The sequence below is a fragment of the Aspergillus alliaceus genome, assembly GCF_009176365.1.
Source record: "Aspergillus alliaceus strain CBS 536.65 unplaced genomic scaffold BDW43scaffold_34, whole genome shotgun sequence".
NCBI classification, from domain to species: Eukaryota; Fungi; Ascomycota; class Eurotiomycetes; order Eurotiales; family Aspergillaceae; genus Aspergillus; species Aspergillus alliaceus.
The window spans coordinates 55,409-72,395 of record NW_022474717.1 but is presented as its reverse complement, the minus strand read 5'-3'; the positions used below and the strand labels follow the sequence as shown (position 1 = coordinate 72,395).

Genomic DNA, 16,987 nt, shown 5'->3' with positions numbered 1-16,987 from the left:
ACACACAAAGGAAGTTAATCTCCCTAATCTAGACTGAAACCGGCATAGCGGACCTCTGTGGATGTTATGAGCTCAGAGTCCTGAATGGATAGAATGTAGACCGAGCGGGGAGCCTAATCTTAGGAGGGATGGGATGGTTAAACCTTTGTTGTTTGTAAATTCCCCCGGAGACCAATTGCAAAGAGCGGTTTATGCTGTCAAAGTTGATGGCACGTCCATCATGGATCGCTTAAGAGCGCCAACGACGGATCATACACAAGTCACATCCTGATACGTCCTACATTTAGTGGCTTTTTCTTTCTTTTTTACCTTTTTTTTTTTTCCTTTTCTTTTTTTGCCCATCGGGGTTTGAAAATCTGATAGTCTCATGCAAGAAACGAAGGAAATGCATTCAGATGCAAAGTCAAAAAGTGTCCGAAGCGAGATCCTCCTGAGTCAGTCGGGGGGGAAATCCTCCTATGAACGATGGTCGTACATAGTATATTAACTCTTTGTTAATTCTTCGTGCACCCATCCTGCGAGGTTCAGCTTCGAGAAAAAAAAACCCCCCCCCTCCTTCTCCTCATGGAGAGGAAAAGGCAACCTTAACTAACGTTGTGTGACGCTGTACAGCGTAAGGCATTTTTATTCTCCGGTTGACTGTATGTAAGAAAGCATATAAGTAGCGGACTGTACTATTACCCAGTCCGATGGATCAGCCCCAGAAGCCTGGAAATGAGGGTGAGTTTAAAAGACCAACAAAAACTGGTCCAAGCTCTCTCTTCTCCTCTCTTTTACGCAGGTTCCCACCGTCTTGCAGATTCCGTTTCTGTACAGTTGGGGAGTAAATGATGTGCCACCATCGTGGAGCCTCATTCTTTGAATTCGAATTTGACGTCTCTTTTTCCGTTTTGTGTTTTGAATGGCTTGACAGCGGTTCACAGGGCTCCCTAATGCAATGCCCTCCTTTGGCATACAGTACCATACCTCCTAATATAATGAATTATTCAATAGGTGAAATACGGATACCGTACGGCCGAGTAATTTCAGATAGTGACCTCAGGGAAAGTCGTACACGATAAGGTAGATTGACTGAGTAGCTCCCCTCTGCAGTAAGGTGGATAGGGGCCTAGTGTGAAGAGAAGCATCGCTCTCTCCCCGGTCAAATTCCTCATCAGATTTCGAACAAAGGGCTGAACCCTGATCCTTCCGCCGAAAAAGAAACCATACAAAGGAGTATTCAATCAATCTGGCGGTCAGGTTTAAATCGATTGAACGGGAAGGAGGAAAAAGTCAAATGTTCGAGTCCGAGACAATCCTTACCCGAAAAGGGACCAGATCGGGATTTGGTTACACCAAAGCAATCCCCGGCACAAACGGTGGCAGTTCGAGACCTCACTCCTACTTACAGTTACTTACTCCGTACGAGGTGCTCTTCTCCCAACCTCGCCCCATAACTAAACCAATCTGTCAACGAAGCTTGACTTCTCCTATTCAATTGGATGCCAAGAACCCAACAACGCATCAGTACTTTTATTAGTTCAATGGTGAACGGTTTCATTTCCCATTGGTTAATGTTGACTGACCTCGGTTAAATTACAGAGGAATCTAGAAGATGGAGAACAGACGTGGTTCTTACGCCAGCCATTCCAGCTGCGGGTATTGCGGGAACGAAAGCCAAGTTGATCCCAGTCCCAGGTTTTCAGGTTTTTGCACGAACTCCACTCGGGCGGTCCGCACCGAATGGGGAGGGCCCATTCGGGCCCTCTCAATTCAGATCATCGTGACTTCTACAATTTCCCGAATAGGACAATTCCTGTTGCCGTACGGAGCACTCCATAGTTCCTTTAGATGAGAGGATGGGGGCAGAGAAGTAGCGTCGAATTTTCTAGAGTGAGATTTTAGCATCGGGATCGACTTGCTCTACAGCTTCTCTTTAGCCTGACACCATACGATCAGAACTTGAGGCTTAGAATAGGAGAGTACGGAGTAGTACGGACTCTACGGAGTAGTCGAAGGAGTAGAGATGAGGCTTCGGCTCCGAATACTTAAGCCCACGGGCGAGATTAGGCCCCCCAGTGTTGCCAAGCCACCATTTAACCAATCCCTGTCCTCTCAGACCAGACAACGGTCCTGAAATGGGATCCATACCAGATATTAAAAACGATAGCATCCATGACTATAATTCTCAGGCGTACTGTAGTCGGACGATGATGGTCATGATTCATCCTGAAGACAGTAGCGATCCGGATCAGGCAAGAACCTGACTCGACCTGAATTTTTGAAGATCATCAGCTTTTTTTACCTATGCGTGTTATGAAAAGAATAAATAATTGCAACTTGGATTTTAATCTCTTACCTAAAAGAATTTCTGCACAACTTCCTGGAAACATCTGTCAAAGACTTAATTACATAAATGGATCCCTCTAAAGTGTAACCTTAAAAAGTCAATAAAATTAAAATTAAAAATTAAAATAAAATAAAAAAGATTCCCCAATCCGCTGACCGCTGTCATGTGGCATTCTCTTCGGTATTGGCCATGGCTTTCCAGAGCCGATGCATGACCAGACTGTCGGGTCTGCCCGCATGTCTTTATACATACCAAATAATGCATTCCTGGAAAATGACAAATCCTGCATTTTTGAGATACACCTAACAATTATCTAGGTATATATGTATATATATATATATATATATATAAGCATTTTTTTTTATTGATCATAAGTTGATCTTTTATGTTTCCTTCATTTAACGAAGGGAAGATCCATCCTTACATTAATCATATTTGTTTGTCTAAATGTGAGAGGATTAGCGTCCAATCAATAATCCTTCCGCCATTGTATCACACTGCCACTAAAGACAAAGACGGTATACTCTATCATCCCTCATGATCACCTATTCCTCATTACAACGGCTCTGATCCCCTTCCGGGGGGGACAATTTGTAGAAATACCCCACAACGGGTAATTCCGTCGGGGTATACACCCGTACAGGGATAGATACTAACCCTTACGTGAGGTCCCTTACTCCTGCATACATGGGGATCGAGATAATAAATATCTCATGCCAATATTTGCGATCAGCTCATGCCTCATCGAGCCAGTCGATGACGTCATTTATTCAGTGCAGTGCGGTACATATGAGTGCTACAAGATGAACAGGTTGTGTTTGTCACTAGACAGAGGGATCCCCTTGTGCGCATATATATCCCTTTCACGCCGCGCATGTCTGAAGCGCAGCTCAGGTAGAATACTGTGTTGTGTTTCCCGATATGTCCTCTGTTTTGCGGTGTAATACCGTGTGTTCAACCAGGTTATGATCCAGTACTTAGACAATCTTTGTGATGAATTCAAACACATACAAGTAGCTATAACCGGGACTTCTGCATCAGAGACCCTTGAGGCTTGTTAGAACTGACTACGAGCAATAAAACATCCAGTATGTGGTTTATCCTCGGTAAGAAAGCTGAAAAGCAACCAGCACAGCATGACACTGCTCTAGTAACTCTAGATACTGAGCTTGGTTATGACGAGGTATGTATTCCCTGCACAATAGAAGAAAACGTGGACCTAATGGAAGGTAAGCTGACCAAGGGATAAGATCTTCCTTTGGGTCATCTGTTGCATGACTTGTCCTATCATCAGAATAGCTACCCGGCATCGGAATTCCTCGGGGCAATAGTATTATCCCCAAGCTCGATCCGAATGGAGCTGGTCAGGTGACTTGTCGTTACATTTCCATAGAGCACCCTACTTGATTGTAATGCACTTCGCCGTGCAAGGTTCAGCAGCATGCTGATCCACGTCGCTGAAAATATATATTCAAGAATGAGATTAACGAGGTCGCTCCTGTATTCGCAGCAAATCACGCGTCCGAATTCATCTACAACCTTGTGATCAGCAAGGGTGTAAAATTGCTAGCAGCAACATGATAGTCCGCCTACTGTTGAAACAAGGCAATGGATGATTCCAAATAACATGCCATGATCGCAGCTGGGTGTACCCGTAGCCTATCCATCCCTATTTCTCAGATACTTGGCAATTTTAGACTCAAGTGACAAGAGAACGAAGGGGGTGTTGCTAGAACAGGCCCGCAAGCTGCAGGTCAGCCGGCGATCCGAAGAACAGAACCTGCAGATTAAGCCCAGGCCATGATCCGAACTGTACTGTGTAGATGAACCGCAGTTTCTTAGAGTTGAGTCCAGACTGAATAATCTATGCTATCATCTCGCTCCCTGACATTGAGTTCCTACAATCGATTGTACATCGGGTTTACTCCCGAAGCCCTAACAGCAACAACATCCTTTCATTTACCATCACAAAACAGAATACAGAGTACGCACCTAACTTGATATTTACGGACCTTCTACTAGTAATACACACTCAAGTCTCACAATAACTTCTCCATTCCCACCCATCCCTCCTGAAAGAAACCACCCACACCATTGCCCTTGTACAACCCCGATTCCAAAACCCCCCCAGCCAACCTCATCCCTACAACAAAGAAAAAAAAAACCACGCAACAGAAGTAACTGCGTAACCCACCTTAACAAAAAGCCCAGACGCAAACATTGACTCTATCAACATGACACGCGATAGTTCAAAACCTTGGCGGAAGCCCACTATCCCGCACCCGTTCTAGTCGACCGTTATGATATGATCCATCACAAAATCCCATCCCGCACCCCTTAAGCGATGGTCATTGCAAACCCCGACCATAATCCTGAAGGTGTGTACTGTATCTGTACTTCTACGTATACGTATTCTGTATTACAGACATACAAGCACCTACGGGCCATATGCAATGTAGGAATGCAGATCGTGATTTATCATTTATCTATCTAGGGTATCTCGCTTATGTAGCTATGCGCCACTTCAGTTTTGGTCCCCGGATACTATTTCAGGATCGATACTCGGTAAATTGTAAATATTAAGTAGTGATAGGCAATATTAATAATCTATATCGTACCCGCCTTCTTCCGGATATGGATGTACTAGGATACCTTGAATATATTTAGGTGTCTCGCGGGATAATACCCTATGTGTACAGTAATGTAGTGACTGTTTTTCAAGGAATTGTGATAAACGTGGGTGAGTAAAGCAAAGCTGTGGAGTTTCCTTGAATAATGTTATGTATAGATTGAATTCTCTATGTAAGGGGGGTGTTATCCCTGTTATATCGGTAATTGGGGGGTTTGCGTGGTTGTCGGGTTGTTCCGATGAGTGAGACATGAAGTATGTGGGTTTTATGTGAGGAATGAAGTTGAATAAGTGGTTTGTGTAGGTGGCATTCTTCGGGTCGGGAGCGTGGTGCGAAGAATGGTGTTCCGGGTCTGTGTTCGGCGTAGGTTTTATGATGAATTGTGCATAATTAGGGCATTGGGGGTGGGATTGTGTAGGGGATTGTGTTGAATATAGGTGTCTTTGGCGGGGGGGGGGGGGGGGTAGAGTGGCATATGTCATTGCGCAGGTATGTTTTGGTTTGTCGGATAGACTGGATCATTGTGTTAAATTTAGATTGCTGTTGAATGTATGCTAGAATATTTTGATGGTCGAAAATGCCTGCTCAAGATAAATTTAGTCTGCTTTAATGACAACATAGCATATCCCAAAGACTACCTATATTCAGCTTCTATATTAGTATAAGTTCGACATATAGAACGTTATATTGCTTCAAAAAGAAAATGCAGCCGGTATGAAAACCACCAAGAAGAAAACTTCCCCATATATGTACAAGATACCGTAGAGTGGCAACTAGGTTTCAATCCACCGTGAGACTCGATAGAAAAGTAACTGAAATTGACGTTGTGGATCAAAGCGACTCCTATGGTAGATACTTCGTGATGCTTAAGACCCCAGCCTGCCCCTCTGCTATAAAATCCGAGAGACAAAAGAACAACAGGTGTGACAAAGTTAGGAACCCAAACTTGCTTGGTTGGACCAATGAAATTGATATAAATCTTTTTTTCCTCATGACAAATTCTTTCTCTTGCCTTTACAGGGAAAAGGTTTAGCTGTGCGCAAACCTCCCGAGTATGTTAGGAAAATCAGAGAGTAGATGTGATCCCCGCCTTGAAGGCGTTAACTAAACCAGCCTCCAAAACCCAGTGAACAAGTTGAAACTTCCATGTCTGATATGTCAGCCATCTTTGACTAGCGCTGCGTGTTGGAACTCGATTTGTTTTAGAAGCGCGTTGCTAGCTTAGTGGTCGTGGGCCCCGTTCTGTGACTCATCGAGATTTTCCTGGAGACTATTGGGATGGACTCTATCGATTCCGATGGTATATTCCAGACCATGTATGAACTAAAGCTCTAATGTTCGCCACAGGATACCACATCTCTCATAGAAATCTTGCACATTGTCATGAGGTGTTGTGTTGACACTTCCATAGTAAATCCCGAGCCGACGAGTGTAGCAATGATAGTAGTATCAGCCATATCTACCCAGGTTTATAGTCCCCAAAGTGGAGATTAGTTCCCGGTCTGAGTACTGATGCCATGGCATGCCCATCATGTTGAGAAAGCTTTATCGATAGGACCAGGCTTGCTCGAAAAGACCAGTGCATTGATGAGTTTTGAACGTTCGTCTCTCAAAAATACTTGTTCTTTCTTCACATAATAATCATGATTCTTCTCAGCCCGCGATAAAGTCGCAATCCCTCTTATGACCCAGCCGCGCTCATATCTTTCCACCTGGGAGGTGGCTAGGGTTGAGAGGGGATGGGGTACGGTCATGAGTTGAGCTAGGCATAGCTCAATATTTTCTACAAATGTATTCTTGATGGGTAAGCTATGCTAATAGATATAACAACTTACTAGCATATTCTGAAGATTCTTATGTTTCCAGGCGCGACATGAAGCCATAATGTGTCATCTTGTTTCGCCGTAAATATAGTCTGTTTCTTTAATATTTGGTCGGTAGGTATCTTGGCTAAACTTCTACAAATTATCACAGGTGAATTGGGGTAAATACAACCACCAAAGGGACTGCATTACCATTTCCGTCGTACTGTTTATATTCAGCAGTACCAAGATATGGTACTAAGATATATCTTTTCTTCGTCGAGACAACAGATATATTATCTTCGCCTATGCTGTTTTTGGAGGATGGATTTAGAAGTGGTGTGTCTGGAATAATTCCAGGTTGAGCTGTCTTATCAGGGTTATAGTTAGGAGATGGATAAACAGTGATTTAAGCAAGGAGGTCAGGTACCCGACTTGACCTAGCAGATCGAGGAGTCACTGTTAACGAGTAAAGGATGGGTATAGAGGATACACAGAGCAGCAGAACTAATCGTTTGATTATTCCATCTAGCTTGAAGATTTCAATGCTTATAAGCACCTGGCCCTCCAACACGGGGAATATTATCATCGAAAATTGTCAACCAGGGTAAGACAATCCTTCGCGAATCCAACAGCCAAAATATTGGCATAGTGTTCGCAGTTCTGCTCGATGGAACTTTGGACGAAGTCGTCAGCTGTGGCACTGTCAAACCAACAGAAAAAATCAATTGTTGGACCTCAATGCTAATGGAAAGCCCGGGCATTGTTTGCGTATGGCTCTGACCATGGTTCAAGAACTATCGCAAGGTCCCTGAGATGGATAGTTGTTGGGTTAATTTGATGGTAGTTTAGTGTCTACGGCATATAGGAGTCGGTTCAGGATGTAAATACCCTGGTATATGTTATCCTCTGTACCTTGGCTCATGGTCTCAGAGTAGATTCCGGTATTGGATTCAGATGAGTTGTTCGTGAGAATTTTTTTGCGTTCAGTTATCTTCCTGACTGAGCTGTTGTCCTTATCTTGTTAATTCGGTGGCTTTGGGAAAGAAGATTATCTCAAAGGTTGTATAATATGGCTTTGTAGTGCCTAGAAGGATAGGTTGAGTACAATAGGAGGGATAAAGGTAGGCCTATTACTATTTATATAAGGTCTGAATAACTGCCCTCACATGAGGAAGGATATATCCATTATTCCAAAGCCAAAGGCATCTTAGATAGTTTATAATTCATCTTGAAGGGTGCCTAATGCATGTGTGTGAAGTAAACAGGAGTAGGGGAAATTGAATTGTTGACAAATTATCCGGGTTGATATTTTTGATCAAATGACCGGGTAGGAAGATAATATTCTATATATTAGTAAGGCTATACAGAGGTCATCGGGAATCTACAAAGTGCTTCTAGAACAAAAAACATTGGATGTAATCGACATGCAAAGAAATGTGAAAAATAATCTCTCTACCTGGTGAACCAGCGTTTTTGGCCTGACATAGATTTACCTAAGTCACTACGATGAGCCAAAGGGCTTGATATCCTTAAAACAGACTATATAACTACGTCTAATAATTATTTTTGAGACACGAGATAGAAACAGTTGAGTCTCTTATGGTCTGTAGTAGCCCCGTACGGAATAAGTTCCTAATAACTATATGCTAAGAAATTCATTAGATAGAGATATAACCTACATTCATTAACCATTACAATAGGGACGAATATCCAGTTGGTTATTATACTAACCGAAAGAGACTTTTCAGGATCCCATCAAAAAGACTAGCATACTTGACTGAAACTGGGATAGAAGCATACAATTATTGATCCCTCAGTATATAGTGAACTTGCAATTCATTTCTGCACTATACCTAGCACCTCTTTTTCTTCACTCTTGAACCTTTCGACTTATGGCCGAAATGGAGCGACTCCACGTATGAGTCACAACCGAGCAAAAACGACTTATTAACTTTCTAGTACCAGAAACGCATATACGCCACACGCCTTCCCCTTGAATGAAGACAGGCTGTAGATATTGTCCTCCATTTTCAGGCGCTTGAAGCTCGGTATCAGTCGAAAACACCACGGCCTTACAGGGACGTGCCGATGAATACGCTTCTATTTTTGCATCGGTAACAACAACGCCGATCCTGATAGGGAAAAACCTCGCATCAGAATCACCCTCTGGCCGTTGACACATTGCCTTTATGGCGCTGCTGTTGAACGCCATGAGCTGGAAACCGGCAGGTATGTTTCTATAATGCCGAAAGCAGGAGTTCAGCAGTAAGGCTACTACTAGAGCGAACCCAAGGGAGATGGCTAGAATAGACCCGAGAGGAGAATACCCTCTCGCGGAGTAGTCATAGATGGGAAGACGTCCTCCATCCTTGCCTGGGCCAAAAGCGCTCGATTGGACGAGGAAGAGGCTCTGGGATATGAGCCAGTGCAAGAGGATGGACATTACCATGAGTGGGATCGAATATTTGAGCGGCAGGGAGAGGAAGTAGGATGACCGCTGCATGCCCTCGGGCGAAGACACTCTCAACACCTTTTTTCCTTCCTCTTGAAGAAAGCGCACCCACTCGTCGCTGACCAGCTGGCGCGTGAGGATGTTGTTGTAGAAAAGGTAGAGGAAACTGACCATGACTTGAGGACTGTTGGCTACGATGATGTTGCCTAGGAGTGCCTGAGTTGAGCCGATGCCGCTGCTTAGAGGGCCCAGATTGCGGGCGAGCGTGGCCGGGTTTACTCGAAAACCATTGTTCCATATAGCCGACGGACTCACGTCGACACCTTGGTACGATAGCCAATCTATCGAGCTTCCAATAGAGTAGGAGGTGCCGCCTAGTCCCGCGGCAAATCTAGTAGCGATACATTTGTCAGCGTCGATTACGTTTGAGAGCGACCAAAGGTGTTTGAAATTACTCACAATGTAAGTGAAAGGGCCCAAACCCATGGACTAATGGCCTTGAACCACGAGACACGGGACTTGGCTTGCCAAGTCGTCATTTTAACCTCAACGGTTCCCGGTTTAGGAGGCGCCGGTGTATCCTCATCGGCGACTGGTTCATCTAGATAAGAATGTGGATGTTCAAGAAAGCTGTTGATCGCGTCACCCATGGTAACCATAGTGCGCTTACTCTTCTTCTCTTCCTTGGTTTGTATGTTGCGGAAATGGTAGGTGGAAGTCCAGAAGATCATGAGGCTCTCCAGAAACGTACAGGCGCACACAATAGCCAGAATGTGGGTGCTGTAATGCAACCCACACCTATCCCGGTTGCTACCCTCGTCCCCTATTAGGCAGTGGTCAACCTCTACCCCCATTGGCCAAGATAACGTCCAGTTACTCGCGAAGGATTTGGCAAAGTCCCAATTGCAAAACTTTTGTCTCCCGCTATCCTGGTGCGCCCTGCAGATCCAGGAGCTAGAAGACTCCCAAGCTTCCCAACCAGATACCCAGCCATCTATCAGCGAGGAGCCATTATTTTGCGCCGTACTCACGTTGCGGGCGACGATGATAACGGAACTGGTGGAGGTCATCGGATCGATGTAGCGCTCCACGCAGGCTCTGGTATCTAGACGAGTCATATTGATGGCAGTGTGTTGCATGGCATACACCATCGACGTGTTCTGTGATGCCTCTCCATATTGCTGCGCAGGTCTCCACCACGAAAAGTGAGACAGCGAGTCCGAGGTTGTCCAGTCGTATCCAGCTGTGAGAAAGTCGCTTGTGACTACAGCACGTGGGATCACCGCAATCGGCAAGGATGTGAAAATAGAAGAGTTCCAGAAGATGTGCAATAACGTTGCGATGAGACCAATGATAACCCAGGCAGTGACCCGGATCCACTCGATATGCCGCAGATTCCTCACGCTGGGGACCCCGATCTCCAGTGCTGTGCCTCTGCGGTGTGCGCGTGCGATCTCCTCGCGCGACGGTGCTACGAGGATCTGCATGCAGTAGTTTCCGGCACCGAGAAAAAGGGACGACACGATGTTTAGAGCCACGTGCAAGGCGCTGTTGAGGGCGGCAGCACTGGAACAGTCGCCGAAGGAAAACGTGCCCACGCCTCGATCGTCGGGTGGATAGGTCAGGACGGCCCAGAGCATGATGGTGACGTTGATCGCCACGATCAAGGTGGCGATTGTCATCTGCACTCGGAGCATGGCCGTTCTTTTGGCCATCTTGACCCTCATTGTCCGTGCGCGTGCATTTCTCGGGTCGAGTTCGGGGATGTACTTAGATAAGTACTCAGCCTTTGCATAGCGATCGGGTCTTGATATTCCCTGTTAGTGTATTGTTCAACGCAGCATCGAGAGTGTCACCGTCATGTCCTTGCACTGTGTTTGGAGACACTCACCTGGATGCAAATGCGGGTTCCGCTGATAGCAAGTGCGCCTGCTCACCCCCCTCCTCTCCCTCCTCGGAGCTAGCCCTTATCATTTCCTCTGATGATGGCTCCTCGCGGATACGTGATTCTGGAGACATACACGGCATTTTGGTTATCGCGTTCGTTCACAAATGGATGGCTGTAGCCAGCCGTGGATTTCAATCCCACCAAGTTATTCAAAGGACAGGTTCGATTTCCCGAGCAGGAAACTCGCCGTGCCTTATTTAGCGTGAGATACTCATGACGGACTGTGCTTGGTGATTAACCCCCTCAAGCAAATTAGTGTGAGAAGAGGAAAAGCCTTCAGTTCAGCTTCATCCAGTCTGGTGATCATGATTGGTTTTTTTAATCGGGTGTACCTATGGCATCGCCTTTCTGCGCAGTAAGCCGTGTTGCGCAGTATATTCCATTTTGGGCTGCAATACAGCAGGAATAAGCAAATATAGTACTTGAGATAGATGGCTGAGGATGGTGGGTGCAATTGATTGGTTTCTTGGGCTGTGGGGGGCCACGCCACTAGAATTAAAACGGGGCATTCGCCTTTTTAGCCGCCTTCCCAATGCCGAGTCATGAAATGTCGCCTTGTTAAAGGATGTCCTGCATGTCCAGCTGACTCGTGGAGTTATCGCGGCTAGGTTGATTTATGTTGAACGTGGAGATATTCAGAACATCTTAATGTGACAGACCCCGGAGAAAGCTGACGTGGATAGATATAGTCACATCATCCAAAGAGCGAGGGAAGTATGTTGTAGTAAGAACTAAAGATGCTTTCACCAAGGCATATGAGCCACACGTTCTTCAAACCGGATCCAACAGCCAACCCCAGAAAGTTCACCATGGGCCCGGTTGATATGCTCTTGAGAAGGTAGGGTAAGAGCTCGACAACTGTCAATCCTTGCGACTAACGCGAGTCGTGCCGAGAACTGAATCAATAAGCTTTACCTACGTGCAAGCAAGAGCCGTCCCTTTCCTTTTCTTATGGGTTGTGGGATTGGGAAGTAGACTTGACGTGACTGTCCTGGTTGTCCGTGGTTTGGCTTTTATATTACAGTTACAGAAGTAGTAGGCAGATAAAATAGGTATTCGGGACAGGATGAATAAGGCAAAGAGCATGGACATACGAAGAACGATATGGATAGGGGCAATACAATGCATACCAGTTGGCCATAAAACCGAACGTTTGGCCTCAAATCCAAGTGATAGAGGTAATGAAAGAACCCTTGCTTGTATCGAAGTAAGGCATCAAAATATAGTCTTGGCTTTTACTGTACATTGCAAGGAATCTCCGTACTACAACCGTTCCTCCACTAAGGGTAATTATCCCGCAGTCTAGACAACGAGCTTCATTGTATTTTCGTGTGGCCCACACAGGCCTTTTGTTTCTTTTCCCCTTGCTGCCTTCTTCCCCTCTAGCTATCCAACAGTCATGGGCGGACCACCTCATTCAAGAATCATATGGTTCGATGACGACAGATCGCTAGGACGCGAAGTAGCACTACCAAACCCGGCCCGTCAAGCTGGAAGATGGTTCGAAAGCTACACGAACGCGAAAACTTACACCTTGAGTGGGAAGTTAAGCAGATGGACGTGAGGTCTGAAGCGCGTGCCGTATTTCTTAGCACCAACTCCCACGGCAAAGAGGCCGTGATTAAAGTTCGGTTACAATATGTTCCTTTCTATTCCCCATATATACGTGCTTGTCTTTGCCCTAGTCTACCCCTTCTAATACTCAACCTAGAATTCCATACAGGGAAACAGCATTTATCGCCTCGAAAGAGAGAGCAAAACAAGCCATACCCGGCATGACCCGAGTGACGCTTGGCGAAATTGACGCTCTTCGATGCCTAAATCAAGTAGGCTGCTCCTCAAGTTTACAATTGCTAGGTTGGAAGACTGAAACTCAAAACAGCACTAGCTGGCTTCCTGGGGGAATATGTTGCCAGGGACGAATCCGCCAGTTTATTCGGTCAAGATACCCAGCCCGAGATGGATCGACTACTAAAGGCATTCAAAGAGGCATATCTGTGAGCCTGCAGTGACTACGTTCGCCTATACAGGAATAGCTTATACTTTCCTACAGCGAGTGCATGGCATGCGGCAGACAGCATGTAAACGAAGGGGCTCGGAATACTATTTGGGACACCAAAGAAGGGGAGAGGTAAGTATAGCCCCTTGGCCCTCGTATGATATGTTTGGCTTTCCTACAGTGCCATGTTATTAGCTACCTTGTCGACTGAGAAACTTCAAGTATACCTACTGATAAGGATGTCTGGGATGATGTGTTCTACAACTTCTATCTTCTGGAATGAGAAACAGACCGAGATTAGCAAGCATCCTCTTTTTCCTTATCTTATTTTAACAGAGAATTAGACTGCCATACCATACTGTTTCCCAAACAATGTATCTGATTTTGATCCCGCTGTCAAGTAATCCCCTAGCATTTACAGAAGTTTCAGTGCCTGAACGGCTTGTGCGCCATGATGATCATAATAATGCCTACTTCAACGTTTCTTCACCGGCTTATTGGTATAGAGTGTAGGTTTCAACGTTAAGTTTTAAAGAGAGGTCAATGCCAAAGGTGTCTTCCTTCTCCACTCGTCAGAGGTGTGAGCCTTTTGAATGCCGCTCTACTCCTTTGAATTTTCCCACGCCAACATATCGGGCTCCAACATTGTTTGTCGGCGTTGTTCAATTCAGCGCCTGGTATACTGTATATATAGATGTCCTGTGTTTGTCTCGCATATCCTTGTCGCTGTGTCTCAGTTTCGCAGTGTATCGGCGCGGTGTCTGATTCACCCGGCACAATTAATGATTTACGCTCATCATTTACTTCCAGCCGTTCGTCCTTGACTAACTTCGATGGGTGGTGGGTTCGATCTTGCACCTGCCGGTGTCGTTGGCGTATGGACGAGGATTGCCTATCGTTCTTTTCTTCATCCAACCGAGCATATGCACGACGACCCTGCGGGAAAATGGTTCTTCTGATCCGCTCACCGTACCTTAATTGCATGTCAACTTCAAAAATTGACAGTTACCAGAGACTGGGAACTGACTTACCGCACTAATGAGGGAATGCATTTCTTGACATGCTGGTGGCTTGAGCTCACTTCGTTGGCCTGCGTCAGGCTCTGAAGCTTTGTGATACGAGGTTCGCTCATATTATGATGCCCAATGGGTATATGCTGTGCTGTCCGAGTCTTTTGGCCTGATCACTCCTAAATATTACGTGCCATGAAAGGAATGCTCCAAGGCAGATAGACTTTCGCTTGTGTTACTATAGTTATATGACCGCGCGTGGAATGCCAGTATCGAAGGTAAGGTTTGCGAAGAATGTAACCCAAGTAGCCAGAGTGAGAAGTTACGCCGATATCACTATTGTCGATTTCCTTAATCAGTGGTTAAGCTGTTATGTAGCTGTTCTGTCGGGTCCTTAGGGTTAGTGGATGACCAAGGCATATGAACATCGATTACCTGGTGAGAGATGAGATATTCTCATTTGGACACCTTAATTCGTATTCTGCCAGGCTCTAAGGAATGCAAAATGAGTATTACCCAAGAGAAAGACTGTGTTGGGCTTGGTTGCTGTGAATTTCTTATATTACCTACTGTACCGTAGTATGTAGAGAGATCCCACCTGATTGGCCAGTCGGCGCAACCGCACATCCGCATCTTCCACTTTGAATGACGCGCCGGAAGCTCTCAATATCGACTCGCCCTCCACGCATATGGATCTTTTATCAGTCCTCCCGGACTTCCCCACCAAACCGTATGCCCATATTCTCCCGCCCTTGGAGAGAAGCAAGATAACCACTGTCGACCTCATAACCCTCGATACCCTCGAGATCGCGAAACGCGCCCACGTGCCTCCCGCCGATGTTCGTCGCCTATGCGCAAGTCTCATCAAGGCGCTCCACCATGACATCGGGTTCGAGAATATTGAGCAGCCGGCGTCTGCCGACCCGAGCTCCAGTATCAACGACGACCTGCCCATCACCCTGGGGCCTACGACGAAGCTAGACGTGACGCAATGGAGTCCAATCAGCACTCTCGACATCGCATTAGATGAGCTCTTGGGCGGCGGGATCCCAACTCGCTATGTGACGGAGGTGACCGGCGAGAGGTACGTGCGTGAACCTACATGTACAACAAAAATGACCCTAACCGGTATCACAGCGGGAGCGGTAAGACGCAATTCCTTCTTACGCTGTTGTTGGCCGTCCAGCTTCCGTCGCCTCGGGGCCTAGGCAAGAATGCCATCTATATCTCTACAGAAGCGCCCTTGTCGACGCCGCGGCTTTCTCAACTCAAGACTTCCCACCCGTACCTGTCGACTTTACCGCGCGATGATGCCCCATCACTGGAAAACATCCTATCCATCAACGCCATGGACCTCGAGTCCCAAGAGCATATCCTCAACTACCAACTCCCCGTCGCGATCCAACGCCACAACATCGGCCTCGTCGTCATCGACTCCATAACCTCCAACTACAGAGCCGAGCACACCGCGCACAACATACTAGGCCTATCAACTCGCTCAGGCGAACTCACCAAACTAGGCCAAATGCTCCGGAACCTTGCCATGCAAGAAGACATCGCAATCATAGTCGCAAACCAAGTCTCCGACCGCTTCGACGCCATGGAGAACCCTTCCACATTCCCCAGAGGTGCTATCCCAGGAACCGGATCCCCATCGACTCAGTCGCAACAACCCCGCGACGGGGGCACCGCGTCCCCCATACCAAGAGTTCGGCCCACCGAGTCCGGCAACATCGAACTACCCCAGCACAACGCCCTGCTCCCGTCTTCCCCCTCCCCCTTCCCCTCCTCGCCCTACACAACTGAAGAGGACCCGCACCAGCAGTTCGACGGCTCCTACATCGTCGGAAATCCCGTGCGCGGCGAGATCCTCAGCCTCCTGCACCAGCAGCGCTTCTTCACCGGATGGGGCGACACCCCGCAGTCCCAGTCCTTCCCTGTTTTCCAACGGCCAGCCCAGAAGACACCCGCCCTAGGCCTTGTCTGGTCAACCCAGATAGCATGCCGAATAGCCCTAAAGAAAGAACGGCCATCAGCCACGGATCCTCTACTGGACAGTACCCCCGTCCCGCCAACATCAACATCAACACCAACCCCACAACCAGACACAGACGCTCCCCCAGAACCGGATTCCCCCGAAACCGCCGCCCCAGATCCAGATCCTCCCCGAACAGAATCCCCCGAAGCCAAAGATGTTGAGCCCGTCCACGAATCGAAAACTAGTGCTCCACAACCACAACCCCCGTCTCAAATCCTCTCGCGGCCCGTCCGCCGCACCATGAAACTAGTCTTTGCGCCCTGGACAGCCGGAGCAATAGACTCGCAGAACCAGAACCAGATCAAGGACGAAGTGAGGTTCACAATCTGGAAAGGTGGATTGAGGAGTTGTCAAGAGTAGGTTAGATACATAGTTAGTTTCTACTATATTCTCCACATATACCCTGATTCTGATTACGGATATACGTACACTGTTCTTTCTCGGGATTGTATTCTATTCGTGCGTGAGACGTAATTTGAAGTACATAACATACTCTGTACATACGGAGTGGAGTACAACTGTACAATTATACATAACAGGGAGAAAATCTTAAATAGTATATGTCTGCCTGAGCGGAGTGGCAGTGGGAAGTGGCTTGGTAGTGCCTTTTTCGGCGAGCCGCGGAAGCTAAAATCCCCCCGCAATTTCTGAAAATCTTAAACCTGTTTTTGTTCTCATTGTTCTTTGCTTCTTTATTTATTCGTGCCTGTGCCGACTCTATGATGAGTTGCATGTACTATGATCCAGTGAAGATATATTCAGTTGGTATCTATATA

The 16,987-nt window shown here is 46.6% G+C and overlaps 4 protein-coding genes across 4 annotated transcripts; 3 read left to right on the top strand and 1 right to left on the bottom strand.

Moving 5' to 3' along the window:
- The first annotated feature begins 2,655 nt into the window (after positions 1 to 2,655).
- Positions 2,656 to 3,586, top strand: BDW43DRAFT_282194 (uncharacterized protein). The gene has a single exon (XM_032042604.1). The coding sequence runs from the start codon at positions 3,043 to 3,045 to the stop codon at positions 3,271 to 3,273; it is 231 nt and encodes a 76-aa protein (XP_031898261.1). The 5' UTR covers positions 2,656 to 3,042; the 3' UTR covers positions 3,274 to 3,586.
- A 2,122-nt stretch (positions 3,587 to 5,708) lies between these two features.
- BDW43DRAFT_282192 (uncharacterized protein) lies at positions 5,709 to 6,009 on the top strand. Its single transcript, XM_032042603.1, has one exon. It carries the CDS (start codon positions 5,822 to 5,824, stop codon positions 5,990 to 5,992), a length of 171 nt encoding a protein of 56 aa, XP_031898260.1. The 5' UTR covers positions 5,709 to 5,821; the 3' UTR covers positions 5,993 to 6,009.
- A 1,337-nt stretch (positions 6,010 to 7,346) lies between these two features.
- BDW43DRAFT_312951 (uncharacterized protein) lies at positions 7,347 to 11,244 on the bottom strand (the record flags this gene model as incomplete). The annotated part of the gene is made up of 5 exons (XM_032047473.1): positions 7,347 to 7,456; positions 8,727 to 9,607; positions 9,676 to 10,039; positions 10,094 to 11,022; positions 11,108 to 11,244. 5 exons carry the CDS (start codon positions 11,242 to 11,244, stop codon positions 7,347 to 7,349), a joined length of 2,421 nt encoding a protein of 806 aa, XP_031898259.1.
- A 1,417-nt stretch (positions 11,245 to 12,661) lies between these two features.
- Positions 12,662 to 16,571, top strand: BDW43DRAFT_312950 (putative DNA repair protein (Rad57); the record flags this gene model as incomplete). Its single annotated transcript, XM_032047472.1, has 5 exons — positions 12,662 to 12,790; positions 13,022 to 13,161; positions 13,218 to 13,295; positions 14,784 to 15,257; positions 15,311 to 16,571. The coding sequence occupies 5 exons, from the start codon at positions 12,662 to 12,664 to the stop codon at positions 16,569 to 16,571; spliced, it is 2,082 nt and encodes a 693-aa protein (XP_031898258.1).
- Between the last annotated feature and the right edge of the window lie 416 nt (positions 16,572 to 16,987).

What these genes read in the sequence shown, in the direction of transcription:
- BDW43DRAFT_282192 (XM_032042603.1), top strand. Translation starts at nt 5,822, where the DNA reads ATGCTTAAGACCCCAGCCTGCCCCTCTGCTATAAAATCCGAGAGACAA.
- BDW43DRAFT_282194 (XM_032042604.1), top strand. Translation starts at nt 3,043, where the DNA reads ATGCCAATATTTGCGATCAGCTCATGCCTCATCGAGCCAGTCGATGAC.